The sequence below is a fragment of the Pelophylax lessonae genome (assembly GCF_965119305.1).
Source record: "Pelophylax lessonae genome assembly, chromosome: 8".
NCBI lineage: Eukaryota > Metazoa > Chordata > Amphibia > Anura > Ranidae > Pelophylax > Pelophylax lessonae.
In genome coordinates this window covers 164,284,030-164,309,452 of record NC_138775.1, presented here as the reverse complement: position 1 = coordinate 164,309,452, position 25,423 = coordinate 164,284,030, and the positions used below count along the sequence as shown (strand labels likewise).

At 49.8% G+C, this 25,423-nt stretch overlaps 1 protein-coding gene across 1 annotated transcript in view; it reads right to left on the bottom strand.

The window, feature by feature from the left end:
* Nucleotides 1-2,355: 2,355 nt before the first annotated feature.
* KIF14 (kinesin family member 14) overlaps nt 2,356-25,423 on the bottom strand; it is a gene marked incomplete at its 3' end in the record, with an annotated part of 104,550 nt that continues 81,482 nt past the window's right edge. Inside the window, exons 28-29 of the mRNA XM_082266606.1 lie at nt 25,264-25,387; nt 2,356-2,600 (exon numbers count right to left, since the gene is read on the bottom strand). Coding sequence (XP_082122732.1) covers nt 2,356-2,600; nt 25,264-25,387 — 369 coding nt within the window. The remainder of the gene's footprint in view (nt 2,601-25,263; nt 25,388-25,423) is intronic.

The following is a 25,423-nucleotide window of genomic DNA, read 5'->3' as shown; positions in this document are numbered from 1 at the left end:
CAAGAGGAAGACGAAACCCACCAGACCCAACAATGCAGATGAGCTGAAGGCTGCTATCAAAGCAACCTGGTCTTCCGTAACACCTCAGCAGTGCCGCAGGAGTGCCACAGGCTGATCGCTTCCATGCCACGCTGAATTGATGTAGTAATTCATGCAAAAGGAGCTCTAAGAATTGAGTGCATATTATACTGTACATGGACATACTTTTCAGTAAGCCAACATTTCTGTATTAAAAATCCTTTATTAGTCTTCTGTAATACTCTAATTTTCTGAGATACTGAAATTTGGGTTTTTAATAGCTGTGTGTAACAAAGCTCTGTGTGGAACGAATCTATATAAAATATTTGAGTTTCACTTTTTGAATGGAGTCACTAAAATAAATGAACTTTTTGATGATATTCATATTTTAGGAGATACACCTATATATACTGGATGATACCTGAACAAGAATAGCATCAAGGAGACACATTAAGGATCAAGTGGTTGTGTCTGATGCTTCTCAGCTCAAGAAAAATGTATAGGCTAATCACCTTCAAGCAGCCTCTCTCAACCTTTCCAATATAAAGGAACCCTTGATATAAGTTTCTGGGCTCAGGGAACCCCTACTAAAAATAACTAGATCTACAACTCGTGACACATTAGTGTTATATTCACTGGGGAAAATGCTCCTTACACTTGTGGTCATTAAGAAGAATTACCCTCTTACAGATAGTTAAAAAGATCAATGGCGTCAGTGGGCAGAAATTGCTCACTGGATACAATTTTGTTTCTTCCCATGCAGTGGGGCTGTGCCCACACTACATGTGTTAACTGCTCGTTTTGTCTAGGGGATTGGAGAGCCAAGATATACCCACCTAATCCTCCCAGCATCCTATGCAGTCTAGCGGTCTTGTGCAGTGGAGGATTGTGCGTGGGGGAATGCCGTTTTCTGGAGGATTGAAGGATCAGAGTATAGGCTCTGTGTTCACCCCTAGACAAAATGAGCAGTTAACCCATGCAGTGCAGGCACTAGCTCAAGTTAAAAGGGATCTACACTGTATCAGAGCACCACAAACCAAAAAAAGGCTATTAAATTCAATTTTAATATGAAAAGCAAACTCCCCCCTCCATCCATGTCTCAATGTTGTTGCTTTTTTTTTTTTTTTTTGCTGAAAAAAAATCACTTTGAAAAACACCCACTAGCATTTCTGGCTGTGGCCATCTTGAGTAAGGGCAGATGATTCATGTAACATTGACTTTCTGAAATCCATCTGCCCTTAGCTCAGGCATGCAGGCTGGAGAGGGCGTGCTTAGCTGAGAAAACCCCTCCTCCCCTGCTGAAAACTCCTGGGATGTGGGACATCATTTGCATAGGCCTAGAAACCAGAAAGTAACTAAAGAAATGTATAAAAAAAAAAAAGTTTTTTTTTTTTTACCACTTTAAAAATAGCCAATGTTAACAGAGAGTGAAGTTTCATTTTAAGCATAAATAATAAGTTTAATATAATGTAGACAATAATAAGTTTAATATAATACAGACAATATTTAGGGAGTGGGAACTTTCAAAATGATCATCCAGTAATAAACTTCTACTGCTTAGGAGAGACATTGCATGACTCCTAGCTGGGCATCTCTGTTGTAGAAAGAATGACAAAGCTGCACACATTATTGAGGTTTCAGTATGTATTTTATTTTGTGTTCTCACGTTATAAATATAGAGTACCGGAACTGGAGAGTTTGCAAACTTTTATTCCTGTGTTTATAGCCCGTAGATCTTAAAGCAAGCCAGTGCTTTTCTCATGCAAGGCTAAGGAACAGGTTCACTCTAAAAGTTACCCCACCAGGAGCACCTAGTTACCTTTCCTCCACCGCCGCTCTGTTCGGTTGAGAGTGAAAAAAATTCCAGGTATGGAGAAGCATAAGACTCACCCTCCTGTTTTTCCCTTGGCAGTTCCGGTGCTTGCTCACAAAAGGAACCAGTGCTATCACAAAGGGGTAAAGAGAGAGTCCTAAACCCTTTGTAGGCTAAAAGTTATATCACTGGACTTCTCTTCACTTCCTGTAGCCAAATGTGGAGGAAGGGCGTGGGCGCAAAAGGCTGCCATTAAAATATTAATGTGAACCTGTTTCCTGGCCTGGATAAAGCATTTGAAAACAACAAAAATGCAGTTTAAATTCCGATTTGAGCACCGGTCATGGCTTCTTTCCTAATCTAATATTAGATTCATACAAATATAATTACCAAAGAAGAAAAAAATATACATTTATACAAAGACATATACAAGTGATATCTAAAAATCTGTTAATCTCTATACAGTTTCTTTAAGCATGCAGTGCAACATTTTTTAAAGCATTAGAACAATACACTGTTTATGATTACACCCACTGTATGGCGCTGGGTGAGAATACAGAGTTGTGCTGTGCATCTTGTGGCTGGCCAAAGTTGGCTCTGTTGGAGTCCCTCTTCTGAATGGCAATTATAAGAGTCTCTGACAAATTTCTAAACTCTGCCAAACCAATTATGTGCTGTGACCATGGCAGACAGATCTTGTTCAATGCAGAGGCAGAAGAATGAATGTCGTTAAGAGAGGTGAGCATATGGGAAGTATCGGTCTCTGTACCTGTAACAGAGAAATATACAAAAACACTTATCAAAATGCTACTAAACCGCAACTTAAAAAATCATCTACAACTCAGCCCACAGCTATATCACTAATCTATTTACCAACCAAATCATTATGTGTTCCTCCCAAGACCCCCTGCTCTCTTGCTCCCTTGTCACTTCTTACCATGCTCACCTCCAGAACTTCTCCCGAGCCTCTCCCATCTTATGGAGCTCCCTACCCTAATCTGTTGAACCATCTCTTACTCTGTCCATTTTTATGGGAACCCTGAAAACCCTATTCTGCAGAGAAGCCTTTCCTGTCCCCACCTAAACAACTGTACTTTTATTTTATCCATCAGCTAAACCTCCACAGGTACTACCTTTTGTATCACTTAACCCTCCCTTTTAGATTGTAAGCTCTAACGATCAGGGCACAAACTGTTGGCGCTACATAAATCTTGAATAATAACAACAATGATAGTAATAAGTCTAGGCTGTACATAACCACGATCATGTGCATAGCAACAAATCCCACAAAAAATTATTTCACTAATTTGTTAACTTTACAGCACATGCAAAAAGATCAGAATCCTCTTAATGTGTATTAAGATTAAAAAATATTTAGTATAGGTAGTTTGTAATTGTATATGTATAAAAGGGTTATGCAGGTTTGCGAATTACATATGCGGGCTATTAGAGCTGCACGATTCTGGATAAAATGAGAATCACAATTTTTTTGCTTAGAAGAAAGATCACGATTCTCGGTGTAACATCATCTTTCACATTATACAAACTAATTATGCTAACTTTATGGTTTAGTTTTCTTTTTAATTAAAGTGTATCTTTCCCCAAAAAATTGCATTTGAAAGACTGCTGAGCAAATACAGTGCGACATAAAATATTGCAATGACTTAAGTGGTTAAAAACTGGATTTTTGAGTGACCGTAAAATCCTTTTCTCTCAAGTTCATTGATGGACGCAGTTCCTAATGCATATCAGTAGGGTTATACTGCCCCCTACAGGAGTAGGACACTAGAGAGAAAAAAAAGTTCTGGCTACATCTATGGGTAGTCCCAGAGGGTACACCCTCTCTCCTCCTGCATAGGATGTCAGTTTTTTATCAAAGCAGTGTCAGAAAAATAACACCAACCCAACTCAAAATAGAAGGCGGGTACTGCGTCCGTCAATGAACTTAAGAGAAAAAGGATTTTACGGTAAGTCAAAAATCCAGTTTTCTCTATCGTTCACTGACGGACGCAGTTCCTGATGCACGGACGCAGTTCCTGATGCATATCAGTAGGGACGCCCCAAAGCAGTGCCATAAAATGAGGGGTGGAAACAGCAGAAAAAAAATCAAGTCCCCAAGGCTAAACATAGCCAACCAGGCAACATAGGACTCATCAGAACAACAAGATGAGATCCACCTGAAACAAACAGTAAACACCCTCAAGGAAGGACAAAAAGCCCCCTAAACAGCAGCCTGCAAAACTTTGCGGCCAAAGAAGCCATCTGCAGATGCCGGCACATCCATCTTATAAAATTTGATAAAGGTGTGAACAGACAACCAGGTAGCCACCTTGCAAACCTGAAGCACAGATGCCTGATGGCGAAAAGCCCAGGAAACACTAAGCGCCCGAATAGAATGCGCCTTAACAGAGAAATGTGGAACCTCACCCATAATAAGCTTGCACAACTGTCTGATCCATCTCCGAAATAGTCGCAGAAGATGCAGGCAGCCCTTTCTTTGGACCATCCGTGAGAACAAAGAGCGAATCTGACTTTCGAAAAGACACAGTAGTCGTCAATCTGAGTAGACACCCAGATTGCCCGAACCACATCCAGAGTATGCAGTGCAAATTCCGTAGGATGTTTTTTTGGCTTAGGACACAGAGGGTAACACGATGTCCTCATTTAAATGAAAACTGGAAACTACCTTCGGAAGGAAGGACGTACCCGGACAAAGTACCACTTTATCCCTGTGAACCACCAGGTAGGAAGAACGACAGGACAACGCCGCCAGTTTCGACATCCTGCATGCAGAAGTGATAGTCATCAAAAAGGCCACCTTCTGGGATAAGGTAAGCAGGGGAATCTCCCGAATACTTTCGAAGGGAGGTTGCTGGAGAACCGACAGCACCCAATTAAGGTCCCATGGTGACAACAGAAGTCGCACTGGAGGTACCAAGTGTCGCAGCCCCTGGATGAAGTTACGCACCAGGGAATGAGTTGCCAATGGCCTTTTGGAAGAAAGCTGCCAAGGCCGAGACCTGACTCTTGATAGAACTCAAGGCCAGCTTTTGATCAACTCCTCGTGGAAGGAAAACCAAGATCCGAGCCACCGAGTAAGAGCGAGGGGGAGCCCCAAGAGACGACTCACACCACGCAATATACGACTTCCATGTCCAATAATAAATCTACCTAGAAGTCGCTTTAAGCAGAGTGGGAATCACTGAAGCAGACAAACCCCTGTCCTTCAGCACCTGGCATTTAACATCCAAGCCATCAAAGCCAGCGACCATGATGCAGGATGGAAGATTGGCCCTGGAGACAGTAGATCCTCCCTGAGAGGAGGTCTCCAAGGAGCGTCTTCGACCAGTCTGACCAGGTCGGCGTACCAAGCTCGGCGGGGCCAGTGCGGAGCCACAACAATGACCGGAATCCCTTCCGCTTTCTTCCGCCTTGATCCTGCAAAGCAGTCTTGGCAGCAGCTTGAGGAGGAAAGGCATACATCAGCTGATACTGACCCCACAGGCCACCAGCGGGTCTGCGGCATCTGCCAGAGGGTCCCAGGAGCGGGCCACAAACTCTGTACTTTTCTGTTGACCCGAGACGTCAACAGATCTTCATCTGGAGTGCCCCAACGAAGGCACAACTGCTGGAACAACTCCGGATGGATGGACCATTCCCCTGTATCCAAGGCTTGTTGACTGAGATAATCCGCCTGCCAATTTTCCACTCCTGGAATGGGAACAGCGGAGGGAGCTGAAACAAAGCATTCCACCCAGCGAAGGATGCCCACCACTTCCAAGACCACAAGGGCACTTTTGGCACCCCCTTGGTGATTGACATAGGCCATGGCATTGTCCGATTGAATGCGCACAGGACAACCCCGCAGGTACTCAGTGCAGTGGACGAAGCAAGGCCGGATCGCTGTCAGCTCCAGAACATTGATCGGTAACTTGGATTCTTCCAGGGACCAAACTCCTTGATCAAACAACCTGCTGAGAACTCCCCCCCCACATTCGGACAGACTTGCACCCGGGTTGACAATTGTCCAATATATAGGGAGGAAGGATTTACCTTGCTTGAGCATCGGGGACTGAAGCCACCAGATCAGAGACTCCTTAGTTGCTTGGCTCAGCTGGATCTTAACAGAATTTGGATTCTGGATTTCCTTCTGGAGGATCCTCGAGTGAAATTGAGCGAAGGGGGCTGGAAGGACGACACCATCAGTCGCAGAACTCTCATGCTGGTCCAAAGGGATGACCATTTGCTGGTCAGCAACAGCTAAACCGCAGTCTGGAGTTCTTGGGAGTTTTGCCTGAGGAAGAAGCACCCTGGCTGAGGATGAGTCCAAAATCAGGCCCAGGCAATCCAGTCTCATGGAAGGTACCAAAGACGACTTATGAAGGTTCAGAATCCACCCAAACTCCTCCAGAGTTCTCATGGTGATTGCCAAATTTGTTTCCAGCACCGTAGGAGACTCTGCACAGAGAAGCAGATCGGCCAGGTAACCCAGGACAGATATCCCCCCCCCCCCCTTCGGAAACATTGCCAGGATCAGGGCCAACACCTTGTGAAGACCCGAAGAGCAGAAGCGAGACCACAGGGCAACGCCACAAACTCATAGTGATCCTCTCCCAGGGTAAAAACGTAGAAACCGTTGGTGTCCTGCACAGATTGGGATGTGAAGGTAGGCATCTTTGAGGTCTATGTAGGCCAGGAAATCTCCCTGATGTAGGGAGGCCACCACCGTGCAAACCGATTCCATCTTAAACTTTTAAACTCACACAAAGCAATTTAGTGCTTTCAGGTCCAGGATTGGACGCACCTTGTCTTCCTTCCTGGGAACCGTGAACAGGTTTGAATAAAAGCCCTGAAAACGTTCCACACACAAAACCGGAACTATTACCCCCTGTTGCACCAGGTCCTGGACTGCCCCAGAGAGCGCCAGCAAGCGATCCGGGGACAGTCGCACATTGGAAGGGAAAAACTTTACCGGGGGGACAGAACGAAACTCAATCTTTTACCAGGACCGTATGACCTCTTGAGCCCACTTGTCTGGTATCCGGGATAGCCACAGGGCCAGGGGACAGGAACCGGCAAAGACGTCCCCCCCACCCCAGATACGGGTTGCGGCGCAACCTCAGGCCGAGGAGGTCTTGTCCGCAGGTCTGGAGAAACCAGACTTTTGCTAGCCAGACCAGGGTCGCTTGGACCCGCCCGAGGGAGACTTGAAAGGCTTCGCCTTGTCGACTGACCCCGAGGAAGGAAAAACGGAATTTTTGTAAAATCTTACCTGTAAAATTCCTTTCTCTGAGTCCTCCGACAGTCGCCGCCTCTTCATATTCGTCACATATGGGTATTAGACTTTGCTCCGAAGGAGTAGCTAGGCAACAGAATGTGTTAACATTAAAGCTTTTAACATATCCCACCCTCAAGGGGTGGTCCCCTCAGTCAATACCCTCCTACTTCCTGCAACCATATCTCAGTTTCAGTGGAATAGCAGTAGAGTATACAACCAAACCCCAAAAGAGGGGCGGGGGCGGCGACTGTCGGGAGGACTCAGAGAAAGGAATTTTACAGGTAAGATTTTACAAAAATTCAGTTTTCTCTTACGTCCTCCGACAGTCGCCGCCTCTTCATATTCGTCACATATGGGGACGTCCCAAAGCAGTGCAAACATGAGGGGTGGGAAACGCATCCGCGCCGAAAGGCAACGCAGTCTCCGCATCAAAGAAAGGAACCTTACCAAAGGAAGGAAACCAGCTGGGCTACAGGAAAAATAATTGCTCAACAGGAGCAACAACCCAGGAAAAGACAAATAACCAGGGGATAAAAAAAACTTATCCCAACAGCCAGAGGTCCCCAACAAGGGACCCTAGGGAATTGCCGCACTAAGAACCTTGCGGCCAAAGGTTCTACTTTGTAGAATTTTGTGAAAGTGTGCACGGTCGACCAGGTCGCCGCCTTACACACCTGGGCTACAGAAGCCCCATGACGACAGGCCCAAGACGTACTCAGAGATCTAGTAGAGTGCGCCTTCACAGGCACAGGGGGAACCTTCCCCTGCAAAGCATAGGCCTGTTCAATGGTCTGCCTGATCCATTTGGCGATGGTAGAGGCAGACGCCGCCATGCCCTTCCGAGGACCCAAACAAGGTGTCCGTCTTTCGAAAAGACTCAGTCGATTTAAGGTAAACCCTTATCGCCCGAACAACATCCAAAGAATGTAGTCTCACCTCCTTTGGATGTTTAGGCTTCGCGCACAGCGAAGGCAAGACAATATCTTCATTAAGATGGAATTCCGAAACTCGCTTCGGAAGAAAAGAAGGATTAGGTCGCAAGACCACCTTATCCAAATGAACAACCAGATACAGAGACTTGCAGGACAAAGCCGCCAGCTCCGACACTCTGCGAGCCGAAGTGATCGCAACCAAAAAGGCGACCTTTTTGGACAACATAGACAACGAGATCTCCCTGATCTGTTCAAAAGGAGCACTTTGTAACACAGATAGAACGAGATTCAAGTCCCAAGGGGGCAGAGGATCCCTCCTAGGAGGAACCAGATGCCGCACTCCCTGAACAAAAGTGCCAACCAAGGAGTTGGAAGCCACGGGACGTTGAAACAGAACGGCCAGCGCAGACACCTGACCCTTTATCGTAGCCAGCGCCAAACGCTGATCGACACCTGTTTGAAGGAAGGACAGCACTCGGGAAACCGAGTACGTGCGGGGTGAAAACCCCCTGGACTCACACCAGACAAAATAGGCCTTCCAAGTACGGTAATAAACCTTCCCCGAGGAAGACTTCCTCGCGTTGATCAAGGTATGAACGACCTCTGGGGAGAGACCCTTCTCCTTCAGGACCTCGGTCTCAACAGCCAGGCCGTCAAAGCCAGCGACTGTAAAGCAGGATGGAATATCGGGCCCTGAGACAGGAGATCGTCTAGAAGAGGCAGACGCCACGGGGCGTCGACCGCCAGATTCACGAGGTCTGCGTACCAGGACCGGCGAGGCCAGTCCGGTGCCACAAGAACCACCGTGCTGCGTTCCGAGTGTAACCTGCGAAGGAACCTGGACAGCAACTGAATCGGTGGAAACGCGTACATCAGCTTGTACTGATGCCACGGGGCCACTAACGCGTCCGACGCGTCTGCCCGAGGGTCGCGCGTCCTTGCTACGAACCTCCTCACCTTGTTGTTGAGACGAGACGCGAACAGGTCCACATCTGGAAGACCCCACTTCGCGCACAACATCTGGAAGACAGCCGGGTGGAGAGACCATTCCCCCTGATCCAGGGTCTGGCGACTCAGAAAGTCCGCCTGCCAGTTCTCCACCCCTGGAATGTGAACCGCCGTTATCGCCGGGACATGAGTCTCGGCCCAAGACAGAATGTCGGCCACTTCTCGAGCCGCTCGGGCACTCCTGGTGCCCCCTTGGTGGTTGATGTAGGCCACCGCCGTGGCATTGTCCGTCTGCACCCGAACCGGGCAGCCCTGCAGCCGGTCCGTCCAGCGATGAAGACAGAGTTTGATCGCACGCAATTCCAGAATGTTGATCGGAAGGGAGGACTCCCCCTCCGACCAAGTCCCCTGGGCGGACAGAACGCCCAGAACACCACCCCAGCCCGACAGGCTGGCATCCGTGGTGATTACCGTCCACGAGATAGGACGAAACGACTTGCCCCCGGACACCATCGGGGACTGGAGCCACCACAGAAGGTCTCTTCTGGTGCGATGACTCAACGAGATTTGAAGATCCAGAGATTGAGGTCGCCCGTCCCACATGGACAGGATCTCCGCTTGGAGACCCCGCGTGTGAAACTGGGCGAAGGGAATCGCCTCGAAGGCCGAGACCATCAATCCCAGACATCTCATGCACGTCCGCAGAGACGAGTGCGGAACGTCCCTGAGGGACCTGACTTCCTCCTGAAGAGTTCTGAGTTTGTCTTCCGGCAGGAAGACCTTCGCCTGCACCGAGTCCAGAATCATTCCCAGGTAGGGAAGACGAACCGACGGACTCAGTGTCGACTTTGGAAAATTTATCGTTCAACCAAACTCCTGCAGAGTTTGCATCATGACAGACAGGTCCTTCTCCAGACCCTGGCTGGTCGCAGACCGAACCAGAATGTCGTCCAGATACCCCAGGACAGAAATGCCCTGGGCCCTCAACAATGCCAGAACCGGTGCAAGCACCTTGGTGAAGACCCGCGGAGCCGAGGCGAGACCAAAAGGCAACGCCACGAACTGGTAGTGATCCTCCGCAATGGCGAATCGAAGGTACCTCTGGTGACCCTCGAAAATGGGGATGTGAAGGTACGCATCCTTCAAATCGATGGAGGCTATGAATTCCCCCGGAACCAGGGCAGCCACCACCGACCGCAGGGATTCCATGCGGAACTTGCGAACCCGCACAGAGCGGTTCAGAGCCTTCAAGTCCAGAATTGGACGAACCTTGCCCTCCTTTCTGGGCACGGTGAACAGATTGGAATAAAACCCCCCAAATCTGTCCCGATGAGGCACCGGAACCACCACTCCCTGAGCCCTCAGGTCCCGCACCGCCAGGTGCAGGTCCCGTAAACGCTCCGGAGACAGTTGAAGATTTGAGGGAAAAAATCTGCTCTCCGGCCGAGAGAGAAACTCGATCTTGTAACCAGATCGAACGATCTCCTGAACCCATCTGTCCCGCACGCGGGCCAACCAGGGTTGAAGAAAACCGAGCAAGCGTCCCCCCACCCCAAAACTGGGTGAGGGCGCCCCTTCAGGCCGCACTGTTATGGGCTGCGGATCCGGATTGACCGGACTTCTGTTTCCCAGACCAGGGCTTCTTCTGAGAGCCTTGACCTTTGAACGGTTTGCCCTTGTAGTGCGACCGAAAGGCACGAAAGGACCCCTGAGGGGGCCGAAAATTAGCATGCTTCTTCCCAGAAGCCCCCTTAGCCTTGGGGAAATGGGGCAAGAGAGTGCTCTTACCTCCGGTGATCCCCTTAATCAACACATCCAAGGACTCCCCAAAAAGGCGAGACCCATCATAAGGCAGATTGGCTAAGGTCTTACGTGAAGATTGGTCCACCGACCAACATTTTAACCAAACCAGACGGCGAGACAACACCGCCACGCTGTGCACACGTGCAGCCAACGGGACTAGGTCCAAGTCCGCATCACACAGATACATGACACCCTGGTGGATTTGATCCACCATATCCAGGGTCGCCGGCGAGGCCGAATCGGCCACTAGGACGCGCCTAAGCATCTGCGTCCAACTTGCGACAGCCTGGGCCGCCATGAGAGAGGCAAACAGAGCCTTAAGCATAGAACCCGTAACAGAATAAGTATGACGGGCAAGAGACTCCAATCTCCTATCCGTGGCATCACGGAACACAGGGGAATCCTCTGCAGGAATCGCAGTGGATTTGTTTAAAACCGCAATTGCGTGATCCACCGGGGGTGGCACACACCACCTTTCATCAGTGGAAGGCGAGAAAGGATAACGCAGCTTGAACCTACTTGGTACAGCAAAAGGTTTGCGTAGATTGCGCCATTGTTCTTTAACAGCGTGCTGAAAATCATCATTGCAGGGAAAAACCTGCGGCGTCCTGCGTTTTCTCTGCGTCCCATAAGCCGCCAAGGCAGCGGGGGGACACACTTCATCCTGCAAACGCAGCGTTTGTTTTATGGAAGCAATCAATTCATCCATGATTGCAAGCTCTTCAGGCGAGCCAGGGGGAGAATTATCAACCCCTTCAACCTCAGCCTCCACCTCGGACCCCACTAGATCCAGGGAGGAGCGGGACCCCGATAAGGAGGCCCCCGCCATAACAGCCCCATCACCTTCACCCTCAGAATCAGAGGAAAGAGAAACTCTGGGTCTCTTAGTAGATTGAGCAGCCACCAGCATCTGCACCTGAGCAGCAAGGCCAGCCACAACAGTGGCTAAATCCCCCCCTGGGGGGGAAACAGCGGTCCCCTGGCTTTCCACCAAGACGGTAGGAAATTTGCCCTCCTGAGAATCCATTGCCCCAATTACAAATGCCGGATAATAAAGGGTTAACTGCCCCTTTAACAAGCGCGGCGAGCGCAGCCCACCGCACCACACACAAGCACAATGAGACCCCCACAGGGACAATAAAACTGACACAGGCAATGGATAAGAAGGATATAACCTGAGGAGACCCTCGCCGCTGCCTCGATCGGTGTATCCTGGAGAAGAGGAAGTGATGCGGCCAGGGCGCTCTATTAAAGCCTATGGGAGGCTACAAGAAAATGGCCGCCATGCATGTAGAACATGCGGCCGGAGTGAGTGTAGGCAAAATGACGCCGTCAGGCGCCGAAACCGCCGCTCCACAGTACAGTAATGCACACATGTTATCCATGTATAAAAAAACATGTTAGATCGCCGCAGCGATCGCTGTATAGTGCCCAAACATGCCACAAAACATGCCCCACAGCACACAGCTTCTCACACTGACAAGGCTGACACACAAAGTGTCACACAGCTCCCCCCCCCCTTGCAGCCCACAGCATGCAGCAGAGTGATAGGGAGACAAACAGTGAGAACAGAGGCAGGTTTCACAGTCCCAGACTGACACCCCCCCCCCCCCGACAGACAGGTCCCCACATAGATACACTTACCTCACAATGGCGTGGGGGACCCGCACAGGCGAACAAGCCGCTGCACATGAGGCAGGGAGAGTCGCATACAAGACGCACAGAATGGGGGTTAAGAAACCGCACAGCGTCCAGTGAGGTAGCCACCTCACCAATCATCCCTGCACCGAACAGGGATGGGTCGTTCACTGTGCCAGGAGCGTTACCTGGCTGAACGCTCGATGGCAGGCTGGGAAGCCACTGACCCACGACCTGCGACCAGGGGGATCAGCCCGAGACCCAGCCCGCATGATCCTCTTCATCCGAAGAACTAACTAATGCTGACAAAAAGAACAGCTAAGTAAAAGGTAGAGAGAAAACTCAAACAAAAAATCAAAAAAGAAGAAAGAGTCTGGGGCACAAAGCCCCAGCACAGAGAGAGCCAGCCACTCCTGACAAGCTAGACATTGAAACTGAGATATGGTTGCAGGAAGTAGGAGGTTATTGACTGAGGGGACCACCCCTTGAGGGTGGGATATGTTAAAGCTTTATTGTTAACATATTCTGTTGCCTAGCTACTCCTTCGGAGCAAAGTCTAATACCCATATGTGACGAATATGAAGAGGCGGCGACTGTCGGAGGACGCAAGAGAAAAACTTTTTGTTTGCGGAGGAGGGGGGACCCCGTCTGCGACAAGGATCCTTACCCTTGTTAGCCTGTGGAAGTTACTCTCCCCCCCCCCCCCCCCCCGAGACCCTTAATGACGTCATTCAGGGTAGTTCCAAACAAGCGATCTCCTTGAAAAAAATGGCAGTCCCTGAGGGTATATCCTCCCTCTCTCTGCTACAGGGAATCAGTTCTGTTTAAAGCAGTACAGAGAATTTAACCCAACCCAACTCAATGATAGAGGGGCGGGTACTACGTCTGTCAATGAGCTTAAGAGAAAAGGATTTTACGGTAAGTTCTTACAAAAATCCATTTTTCTCTATCGCTCATTGACAGACGTAGTCTTCTTGATTCTCAAGAGCTGGGACATCCAAAAGCAGTGCCACAAATGAGGGGTGGGATTGACAAAATCAAATCCAATCTAGAAGGCCCAACCGGTGCCAAACTAGAAGTTTTAAAGGCTCATTATAAACCAAGAATGAGGCTAAAGAAAAAAATTTTCCAACGGAAAAAAACCCTCGAGGTAGACCACTGGTCTCCTCAAATTGCGGCCTGCAAAACCTTGCGGCCAAATGAGGCATCAGACGATGCCATTACATCAACTTTATAATGTTTAGAGAAGGTATGCACCGACGACCAGGTAGCCGCCTTGCACACCTGGACCACTGACGCCTGATGGCGAAAGGCCCATGACGCACTAAGTGCCCGAGTGGAGTGCGCCTTAACAGGGAACGGGGGCTCCCGACCCTTAATGGAATAAGCCTGCACTACCGTCTGTCTGATCCATCTGGAAATGGTCGCGGCAGATGCAGGCAACCCCTTTTTGGGTCCATCTGGGATCACAAAAAGTGAATCCGTCTTGCGAAACGAGTCTGTCGTTTTCAAGTATACCCTGATCGCCCGGACCACATCCAAGGAGTGCAAAGCAAATTCCCGAGGATGACTGGGCTTAGGACACAGGGAAGGTAATACAATTTCTTCATTCAGATGAAATTCTGAAACCACTTTTGGTAGGAAGGATGGATTCGGACGAAGAACCACCTTATCTCTATGAACCACCAGATATGGTGAACGACAAGATAATGCGGCCAGTTCTGACACCCTGCGTGCAGAAGTAATAGCCACCAAGAAGGCCACCTTCTGGGACAACGTGGGTAGAGGAATCTCCCTAATATCTTCAAAGGGAGGTTTCTGAAGAACCGACAACACTAAATTAAGATCCCAGGGGGGTAACGGCGCGTGCACTGGCGGAGCCAGATGTCGCACCCCCTGGATGAAATTCCGCACCAAGGAATGAGTAGCCAAAGGCTTCTGAAAGAAGATGGCTAATGCTGAGACCTGACCCTTGATAGTACTCAAGGCCAGTTTCTGCTCAACCCCTTGTTGCAGAAAAGCCAATATTCGACTAATCGAATAAGACCGAGGACGGAACCCCAAAGGTTCACACCATGCAATGTAGGACTTCCATGTGCGATGATAAATCTTTCTGGAAGTCGCTTTCCTTGCTTCAACTAGAGTAGGAATAACTGAAGCTGACAAACCTTTGTCCTTCAGCACCTGGGTCTCAATAGCCAGGCCGTTAAAGCCAGCGATCGTAAAGCAGGATGGAAGATCGGTCCCTGAGACAGTAGATCCTCCCTGAGAGGAAGTCTCCATGGGACGTCCGCCACCAGTCTGACCATGTCGGCGTACCAAGCTCGACGAGGCCAGTCCGGAGCTACCAGGATTACTGGGATTCCTTCCTCCTCTACCCTGCGAAGAAGTCTTGGCAGTAACGCGAGAGGAGGGAAGGCATATATTAGCTGGTATTGCCCCCACGGGGCGATCAGTGCGTCTGCGGTTTCTGCTAGAGGATCGCGGGAGCGAGCCACGAATCTCTGAACTTTCCTGTTGAATCGTGATGCCAACAGATCCACATCCGGGGTGCCCCACCGTAGGCACAACTGGTGGAAAACGTCTGGATGGAGGGACCATTCCCCCTGATCCAGGGTCTGACGGCTGAGATAATCTGCCTGCCAATTCTCCACCCCCGGAATGAACACCGCAGAGATTGCTGGAACAAATCGTTCCGCCCAGCGAAGAATGCAAGCCACTTCTTTGGCCGCTCGGACACTCTTGGTGCCCCCCTGATGATTGACATAAGCCACGGCCGTGGCATTGTCCGACTGGATCCGAACCGGGCTGCCCTGGAGCTGCTCGGTCCAGTGAATCAGACAAAGTCTGATCGCTCTCAGTTCCAATACATTTATCGGTAACCTGGATTCTTCCAGGGACCAAAGTCCCTGGACAGATAACTGACCAAGAATTCCTCCCCATCCGGATAGACTGGCATCCGTGGTCACTATCGTCCAATATATTGGCAGAAATGACTTTCCCTGGCTGAGCATTGGAGACCGAAGCCACCAGACCCGAGACTCTCTGGTCTGTTTGCTCAATCGTATCTGATTGTCCAGGGATTCCGGATTCCGATTCCATCTGAGAAGAATCTCTTGCTGAAGAATTCGGGTATGGGACTGGGCAAATGGGACTGCTTCGAATGAAGCCACCATCAACCCCAGAACCCTCATGCAAGTCCGAAGGGAAGACCAGCTGTTGGACAGTAACAACTGGACTGCTGATTGAATCTTTCGAAGTTTCCCTACCGGAAGAAAAACTCTTGTCCTGACTGTGTCTAGAATTAGACCCAGATATTCGAGCCTCTGGGTGGGAACCAGAAATGACTTTTGCTGGTTCACCAGCCACCCGAATTCCTGTAAAGAAATCATAGTAATTTCTATGTTTTGTAGCAAGGTCTGAGGAGACTCTGCATGAAGCAGAAGATCGTCTAGGTAACCTAGAATCGATATACCTCTTTGGCGCAGAAGTGCCAACATTGGGGCCAACACCTTTGTGAAGACCCGCGGAGCCGTGGCGAGACCGAAAGGTAACGCCACAAACTGATAGTGGTTCTCCTCTACGGAAAAGCGTAGAAAACGCTGATGTCCTGCGAAAATGGGAATGTGAAGATAGGCGTCCTTGATGTCTATGGACGCTAGGACATCCCCTGGATGCAGGAAGGCTGCTACCGTGCGAATGGACTCCATTCTGAATCTTCTTATGTTGACGAAAGAATTGAGTGCCCTTAAGTCCAGAATTGGACGCACTTTGCCCTCTTTCCTGGGTATTGTAAACAGGTTTGAATAAAACCCTTGAAACCGTTCTGTCCAAGGAACGTGGACTACCACTCCTTGTTGTAGTAAATCTGTGACTGCTCTCCGCAGATCTTCTAAACGATCTGCGGATAGACGGATATTGGAAGGGAAGAATCGCGCCGGTGGGAGAGATCGAAACTCGATCTTGTACCCTGACCTTATGACTTCGCAAACCCATTTGTCCGGGATTCTGGAAAGCCATGGATCTGGGAACCGGCGAAGACGTCCCCCCACCCCAGTTATGGGTGGGGGCGCACCTTCAGGCTTTGGATGGTTTATCTTCAGGTCTGGAGGGGGCGGGCTTTTGCTTGCCCGACCAACGACCCCTGACGCCTCCTGTAGGAGCTTTGGAGGACTTAGTTTTTTCACCCGCTGGACGAAAAAACCTCTTGTGAGCAGAAAAAGAAAGCCCTCGTCTTTGGCGAGTTCCTCTACCTTTAAAATTTTGCGGTAAAAAGGTGCTTTTTCCACCGGTGAGATCCTTAATGATCTCATCTAAGTTGGCTCCAAATAGACGCTCTCCTGAAAAGGGGATATTAGCCAATGCTTTTTTGGAACCTTGGTCGGCTAACCAACCTTTTAGCCACAGTGTATGCCTGAGAACCACTGCTGAGACTGATGCTCGCGCCATTAATGGAGTGGCGTCTAACGCCGCATCACATACAAACTGTAACCCCTGTATCATTTGTTCCAACAAATCTGATACCGCCTGAGGGACTTCTTCTAAGTCCCGGCGTAACCACTTGGTCCATTCAGTTACAGCCTGCGAAACCAGACCAATAGCAATTATTGGTCTGAAAGCTGATCCAATCAAGGAAAACATGGTGCGAGACATAGCTTCTATCTTGCGATCCACTGGATCTTTAAAAGACGGAGCGTCTTCTAAAGGAATAACCGTGGCTTTATTCAATCTAGCAATAGGTGAATCCACCACAGGTGGTTCTGTCCATTTCTTAATCAGGGTTTCCTCAAACGGATAACGCCTGTCAATGCGTTTAGAAATATTAAAGGTGCGTTTTGGCAGACGCCATTCTTCTTCGATTGGATTGCCAAAACATTTGGGCAATGGAAAAACCTTCGCCACTTTGATGCGTTTTTTAGTCCCAAAAGGGATCTCAGTTTCAGCTATTTCTGATGGAATACCCTGTAACCTTAAGGTCTCTTGAACAGATACAATGAGTGCGTTTACCAACGCTTCCTCTCGGGCTATGGCGGATGCCGAAACATCCTCCTCACTGTCTGAAGAGACAGGACCCGAGACACCAATACCAGATGAAGTACCTGCAACTGCAGAAATAGGCTCAGAGTCTGAATCCGAAGTTTCAGATAATAAGGGGTTAGGCGGGGGTCGCTTTCTTGCGCCCTGTCCCTGACAAGCCACTTCCACCCGGGACACAAAAGTTTCCATAATAGCTGACAAAGATTCAATTGTCAATGGGGTGCTGGAGGATCCCGCAGACCCCTCGAGGGGATCCGGAGGAGATACATGAGTGGCAGGGTCCATGTTAATACAGGACACCTTTGCCAGCAAAAACAAAAAAACTTTTCTTTTTTTTTTTTTTTTTTTGTGTGTCTCCCCCTAGCGCAATAGCGCCCCTCAGAGTACCTGCTTCTCGATCCCAGAGAGAGAGAGAGGGACCCCCAAGGCTCACCAACCGATGCAGTGCAGTTTCCAACAAACTGCAGTCAGCGTCTGTCTTACACAGACTGGAAGGAGCTGTTTGCTTTTTCCCGGGCAGAAGGCGTGGCTCCGCCCCCTGTGTACGCCTTCCGGCGTTCCCAGCCCTCCACGAGGTAGCTGGGCTCACAAAACATGGCCGCCCCCATAGAAGAGACATAAGACTCCAAAAACATGGCGGCCGGCGTGACCTGAGGACATACAGGCATTCGGTCTACGGCAAAATGGCGGCGGACCGCCGATATCGTCTTCCCAGCACATCCACCTGCACTCTGCTAAGAGGTGACATATGGATCTACAGAAATACACTGCACATAAGGTAGGATAATACCTCCTATGTCTGCTGTAATGTTACAGTCTGCTGGGTAGAGTGTTAGCTCTTGAACCAAGTCCACTTCCCACAAACACATGCTGTATTACAAGGGGGACTTGTAAGTATCAGATATATACTGACCATATATGGAGGGGCCCATAATATATACTGCCTCATAATGAGGAAAAAAGGGAACGTTTACTCACCATACCGAACCGACAGGCACCCTCTCTTCACAATCCCTCTCCACCGGGGTGGGGGTTTGTGGACGCCTCGACTCTCTGGTACCTGGCGTCCAAGCGAGACTTTTAACTCGCAAAGTCAGTCCCTTTACTGGGACTCCGTCGCGGCCGACTCAGCGCACTGGTCTGCACGCGCTTTTAGGCAGAAACTGGGGTGACCACTGGATTTCAACATCCAGCCCGTCGCCCGGCCCCGCATACTTACTTGAATATGTCGCGGCCGACCAAGCGCAATGCCATGGTCTGCACGCGCTCGTAGGCCGGCTGGGGTGACCACAAGTGTCGCCCAGTCCGGCATTTTTGCTTGTAGATCTCACAGGAAAAAAACACTGGAGAAAACTACCTAAAAAATGTCTTTTTCTTAAAGAAAAAAAGTCTTGCCAGGACCAAAAGATCCCAGCAAGGAACTTAGGTCCTTACTCCTGACTAGACAGAAAAAAACTGATTCCCTGTAGCAGAGAGAGGGAGGATATACCCTCAGGGACTGCCCCTAGGGTGGAGCCAGAACGTTTTGTCATTCTGCCTAGTCCTACTCCTGCGGAGACAACATAACCCAGCTCTTGAGAATCAAGAAGACTACGTCTGTCAATGAGCGATAGAGAAAGGTAGATCAGTCAAGGCATTCTTTGAAATCTGATCCGCTGACCAGCTCTTCAACCAAAGTATACGCCGAAGGACCACTGCCGAAACAGACAGTCGGCCCAATAGGAGAGCAGTGTCCAGCGCGGCATCCAAACAAAATTGCAGCCCCTGCACCAGCCGGTCCAACAGCTCCTTGAAGTCAGAGGGAACCTGTTTCCCCTCCAGGTCACGGCTTGTAACTTAGCCCATTCAGTCGACGTGTGCGTAACAAGGGCAACCGTAAACACCGGTCTCAGTGCAGACCCCGCCAGGGAGTACATATTGCGGGCCACAGCCTTCGCCTTCCTATCCTCCGGATCCTTAAAGGATGTGGAATCCTCCACTGAGATCATGGTAGCCTTATTCAGCCTTGAGAACGGAGGGTCCACCGTAGGTGGCACAGTCCACTTCTTTATAAGGGACTCCTCAATAGGATAGCAATGCGCTTAGGCACCCCAGGGGAACGCTTTGGGTGGTCCCATTCTTTTTGAGCATGTTGTCAAAATACGCGGGAGAGGAAAAAACCTTTGCTGCTCTGGAAGGCTAGTGAGTGCCAAACTTAATCTGTGCCCCAGTCGCAGCCGTAGCTGCGTCCTCCATTTTCAGGGTCTCCCACACAGAAACAACAAATGCATCCACCACCTCCACCCGAGACCCAACGCTTCCAGGACCACCAAAATTGCATCAGTACACAGCTGGGACCCAGAGGGCCCTGCAGCCTCCCGAGGGAGTCAGGTAGGGACACATGATCTGTAGGGTCCACGTTGCACCAGGGGAACCCGTCAGCAAAAACTGAAAAAGTGACAGAAAATGTATTTATTTTTTTTAAAAGTCCCACTGCGCTGCAGCGCCCCCTGAAGGTTCGGCAATCGCACTGGAGACCCCCAACAGAGAGACACCCACAGACTCACTGTACCAAGATGCAGAAGGCCCCAGAATGTCTGCACGTGTAAGTAGCAAGCTCGATCCAAAAGGAAAATGAGCTGAGAAACTGCCCAGGGTATAGGGAGGGGCTCCACCCACAGAACACCTGGCTGTGCAGGGTGTACCAAGATGGCCACCAATATCCTCTGCACATGTGGCTACAAGAAAATGGCGGCCTGCAGAGCAAACGAGGACCCTCAGGGGGACCCCCCCCCCAGACTCCACAGCAGGAACGATCAGCAGGTGGGCCCTGGAGGAGACCCCCCCCCCGCACGATCGTTCGTCCGCTGCCTGCGGCGCACCCCCCAACTCTTCATTCAGCTTGGAAACGTGGTCTCAGCCCCAGGGAGTAGGCCCAACAGCCACCAGCGTGGGGGGGGGGGATTTCCCCCTACAGGAGTAGGACACTAGGCAGAAAGAATTTCTGGCTACGCCTATGGGCAGTCCCTGGGGGTATACCCTCTCTCTTCCTGCATAGAATGTCAGTTTTGTATCAAAGCAGTGTCAGAGAAAAGTACACCAAACCACTCAAAAAATTAGAGGGGCAGGTACTGCGTCTGTCAATGAACCTAAGAGGAAAGGATTTTACGGTAAGTCAAAAATCCAGTTTTCTCTATCGTTCATTGATGGACGCAGTCCTCTGATGCATATCAATAGGGACGTCCCAAAGCAGTACCTAAATGAGGGGTGGGAGCAGCAGAACAAAGAAAAACTGAATTTTTGTAGAATCTTACCGTAAAATTCCTTTCTCCGAGTCCTCCAACAGTCGCCGCCCACTCATACAGGTCTTCACCAATGGGGTATTGACTTCCTCTCCTTAGGAGTAGCTAGGCAAAAGACTTGTTAAAACAAAAGCATTTACATAGACACACCCATGGGGGCTGTACCACTGGTCCAATACCCCTCCTGCAATAGCCATCCCAGCTCAGTTTGGTATCAAAGCAGTTAAGTGTATAAGAACCTCAAAAGAGGGGCCGAGGCGACTGTCGGAGGACTCAGAGAAAGGAATTTTACGGTAAGATTTTACAAAAATTCTGTTTTCTCTTACGTCCTCTGATAGTCGCCGCCCACTCATACAGTCTTCACCAATGGGGATGTCCCAAAGCAGTGTAGACATGAGGGGTGGGAAAACGCAACCATCAGAAAAGGCAACGCAGTACCCATACCAGAGAAAGGAACCTTACAATAGCAGCAAGGGAACCTTCTGGGTAACAAAAAAGGCTCAACAGGAGCAACACCCAGGAAAGCAAATAACCAAGGGGTAAACAACCCCAACAGCCAGGGACCCGCAATGAAATCTGGGTCCCCTACTGGACTGCCGCACAGAGAACTTTGCGGCCAAAAGTAGGCATCAGCGGATGCCATAACATCAATTTTGTAGAATTTTGAAAAAGTGTGCACTGACGCCCAAGTCGCAGCCTTACACACCTGGGCCAACGAGGCCTGATGCCGGAAAGCCCAGGACCGACCTAGTAGAGTGCACCTTGACAGGGAAGGGTGGTACCCGTTCCCTCAATGAATAGGCCTGAACAATTGTCTGTCTGATCCATTTTGCAATGGTCGCCGCAGACGCAGCCATACCCTTCCGAGGTCCCTCAGAAAGGACAAAGAGAGAATCCGATTTACGAAAAGGATTCAGTCGACGACAGGTAAACCCTGATCGCCCTGACAACATCCAAAGAATGCAACGCAATCTCCTTAGGATGCTTAGGATTCGCACAGAGCAAAGGTAAGACAATGTCCTCATTGAGGTGAAAATCCGAAACCACCTTTGGAAGAAAGGACGGGTTTGGTCGCAAGACCACATTATCCCTATGAACCACCAGGTAAGGGGAGCGGCAGGACAAGGCCGCCAATTCCGACACTCTGCGAGCAGAAGTGATCGCCACCAGAAAGGAAACCTTTTTAGACAGCAGAGGCAACGAGATTTCCCTGATGTTTTCAAACGGGGAATGTTGTAACACGGACAGAACCAAGTTCAAGTCCCATGGAGGCAGAGGCTCCCTTCTAGGAGGGGCCAAGTGACGCACACCTTGAATGAAGGTGCGAATCAAAGAATCAGACGGCACAGGGCGCTGAAAAAGAACAGCCAGTGCAGAAACCTGGCCCTTAATCATGGCCAACGCAAGGCACTGGTCCACAGCAGATTGGAGGAAAGCCAACACTCTCGCCACCGAGTATGAACGAGGAGAGAAGCCCCTGGACTCACGCCAGGCAAAATAAGCTTTCCAAGTTCGGTAATAAATCTTACCAGACGAGGCTTTTCTAGCCTTGATTAAGGTAGGAATTACCTCTGAGGAGAGACCCCTGTCTCTCAGGACCTGGCTTTCAACAGCCATGCCGTTAAAGCCAGCGACTGTAAAGCAGGATGGAAGATCGGACTCTGAGACAGCAGATCATCACGCATTGGCAGCCGCCAAGGAGGCTCGATGGCCAGGTGAACGATGTCCGTGTACCAGGACCGACGTGGCCAGTCTGGCGCCACCCGAATCACCAGTGCTTGTTCTGAGGCCAACCTGCGAAGGAATCTGTACAACAACTGAATCGGAGGAAAGGCATACATCAGACGATACTGATGCCAAGGCACCACCAGCGCATCCGAGGCGTCTGCCAGAGGATCGCGCGTTCTTGCCACGAACCTTTCCACCTTGTGGTTTAGCCGAGACGCGAACAGATCCACATCCAGGGATCCCCACTTTGCACACAGCATCTGAAATACCTCTGGGTGCAGGGACCATTCCCCCTGGTCCAGGGTCTGGCGGCTCAGATAATCGGCCCGCCAATTCTCCACACCCGGAATGTGAACTGCCTAGATTGCCGGGACATGAGTCTCGGCCCAAGACAAAATTCCGGTCACTTCCAGGGCTGCCCGGGCACTCATGGTGCCCCCTTGGTGGTTGATGTACGCCACCGCAGTGGCATTGTCCGTCCGCACCCGCACAGGACGGCCCTGAAGACGATCCGACCAATGGAGCAGGCACAGCCTGATCGCTCTCAATTCCAATATAATTATCGGAAGGGAGGATTCCTCCTCCGACCAAGTGCCCTGGGCAGAAAGGTTGCCCAGGACTCCACCCCAGCCCAACAGGCTGGCATCCGTGGTAATCACAGTCCACTAGGCCTGCTGAATATACCCTTCGCGATTCTGCATCGATTCGGGGTGACTGCAAAATCGATTAGCTTGACGTCACTTCCGGGGTGGGCGGCGCTGGCGCTTGATGAGAGTGGCGGCGGCGGCCGGGCTTGCGAACACGGAGCTCCTCGTGGGAGAGGAGAGGAAGAGAGCGGAGCCTGCAGAGCAACCCGACCCACGGACTGCCGTCTCCCCCAATGGACTGGCCGAGGAGGCCCTGCTTTCCGCCTGAGGACAGGGATGGGTCGTTTATGAGGCCAGGGCGAACACATAGCCTATTAAACGCTCAATGGCAGGCTGGGATTCCATCTGAACCTCTGTCCTGGCTAACCAGGACGACCAGTCCGATTCCCAGCTCCGCAAACTCCATCTTCATCCGAGGATCCAACTAACTAAAAGCTGACAACATAAACAGATAGCAATGCAAAGAAAACCATGACATTTTTAGAAAATAAAAGTATAAAATGGAAGAAGAAGGCTGAGACTGTAGCCCCAGCACAGGGAAGCCTGACTACTCCTGAACTAGGCAGAAGACAAACTGAGTTGGGATGGCTATTGCAGGAGGGGTATTGGACCAGTGGGACAGCCCCCATGGGTGTGTCTATGTAAATGCTTTTGTTTTAACAAGTCTTTTGCCTAGCTACTCCTAAGGAGAGGAAGTCAATACCCCATTGGTGAAGACTGTATGAGTGGGCGGCGACTGTCGGAGGACGTAAGAGAAAAACAGTCCCCAAGGCCAACATGGCCAGCCAGGCAACACAGGACTCATCAGAACAACCAGATGAGCTCTACCTGAAAACAAAAAGAAAAAACACCCTCAAGGAAGCCAAAGGGCCCTCTAAACCGCAGCCTGCAAAACCTTGCGACCAAAGAAGGCATCTGCACATGCCATCACAACCACCTTATAAAATTTGGTAAAGCTGTGAACAGACGACCAGGTTGCCGCCTTGTACACCTGAAGCACAAAACGCCTGATGGCAAAAAGCCCAGGAACCACTAAGCGCCCAAGTAGAGTGCACCTTGACAGGGAAAGGTTGAACCTGACCCTTAATGGAATAAGCCTGCACCACTGTCTGCCTGATCTATCTGGAAATAGTCACAGCCGACGCAGGCAGCCTTTTCTTCAGGCCATTCGTGAGCACAAAAAGCGAGTCAGACTTGCGAAAAGACTCGGCAGGCGCCAAATACACCCTAATCACCCGAACATCATCCAGGGTATGCACAGCAAATTCCTTAGGAGGTTTAGGCTTAGAGCACTTGGTAGGTAACACAATGTCCTCATTCAAGTGAAAACTGGAAACCACCTTCGGCAGGAAGGACGGATCCGGCCAAAGTACCACCTTGTCTTTGTGAACCACCAGATAGGGAGAACCACAGGACAGCGCCGCCAGCTTTGACACCCTGCGCGCAGAAGTAATAGCCACCAAGAAAACCACCTTCTGAGACAGGGTAAGCAGGGGAACCTACCAAATAGTCTCAAAGGGAGGCCTCTGGAGCACCTAAAAAAAATTACTTCTATGCCAGGACCAAAGATCCGTGCAAGGAACTAGGTCCTTACTCCTGACTAGGCAGATTAAAAAATGGACATCCTATGCAGGAAGAGAGAGGGTATACCCTCAGGCACTGTCCATAGGCTTAGCCAGAAATTCTGCCTAGTGTCCTACTCCTGTAGGGGGCGGTATTACCCTACTGATATGCATCAGAGGACTGCGTCCGTCAATGAACGATAGAGAAAATACAATACCTAAATGGCGGAGATGCAGTACAAGTGACTCTTTCTACATCCAGCATAGAGATCTTGTATTGCTGTTGGAACACAGCACCAATTACTGTATGTAGCACAAGCTTCTACAGTCTATTACAGACAGAAAAGGACCAGTTCAATATTGCATGCAAATAATCTGTTTGTTCCAATATGGCAAAACAAATTATTTAAAGTGCCAAGAAACCTGAAATGCTCCTTTAATGGACTGACCCTTTAACAAATAAGCCAGCAAGGTATTTAAATAACACTTCAACAACTGTTTCAGAATCTCCAGAAAATATATGTGTTTACACACAAGTTACAAATGCATAATAAAATATTATATCGAGACACGATTACCTTTTAGTAGAGAAGTGACAGTATGCCATACCAAATCCAAACATGATTTCAAATTGCGCAGCGCTGAACTTAGGTAGGTGCGAACACTGCAAGCTGAATCCTTCAGTAAAAGGTCCATGTTTAGCTAGAAAAAAAAAAAAAAGATTGAACAGTTTAATTT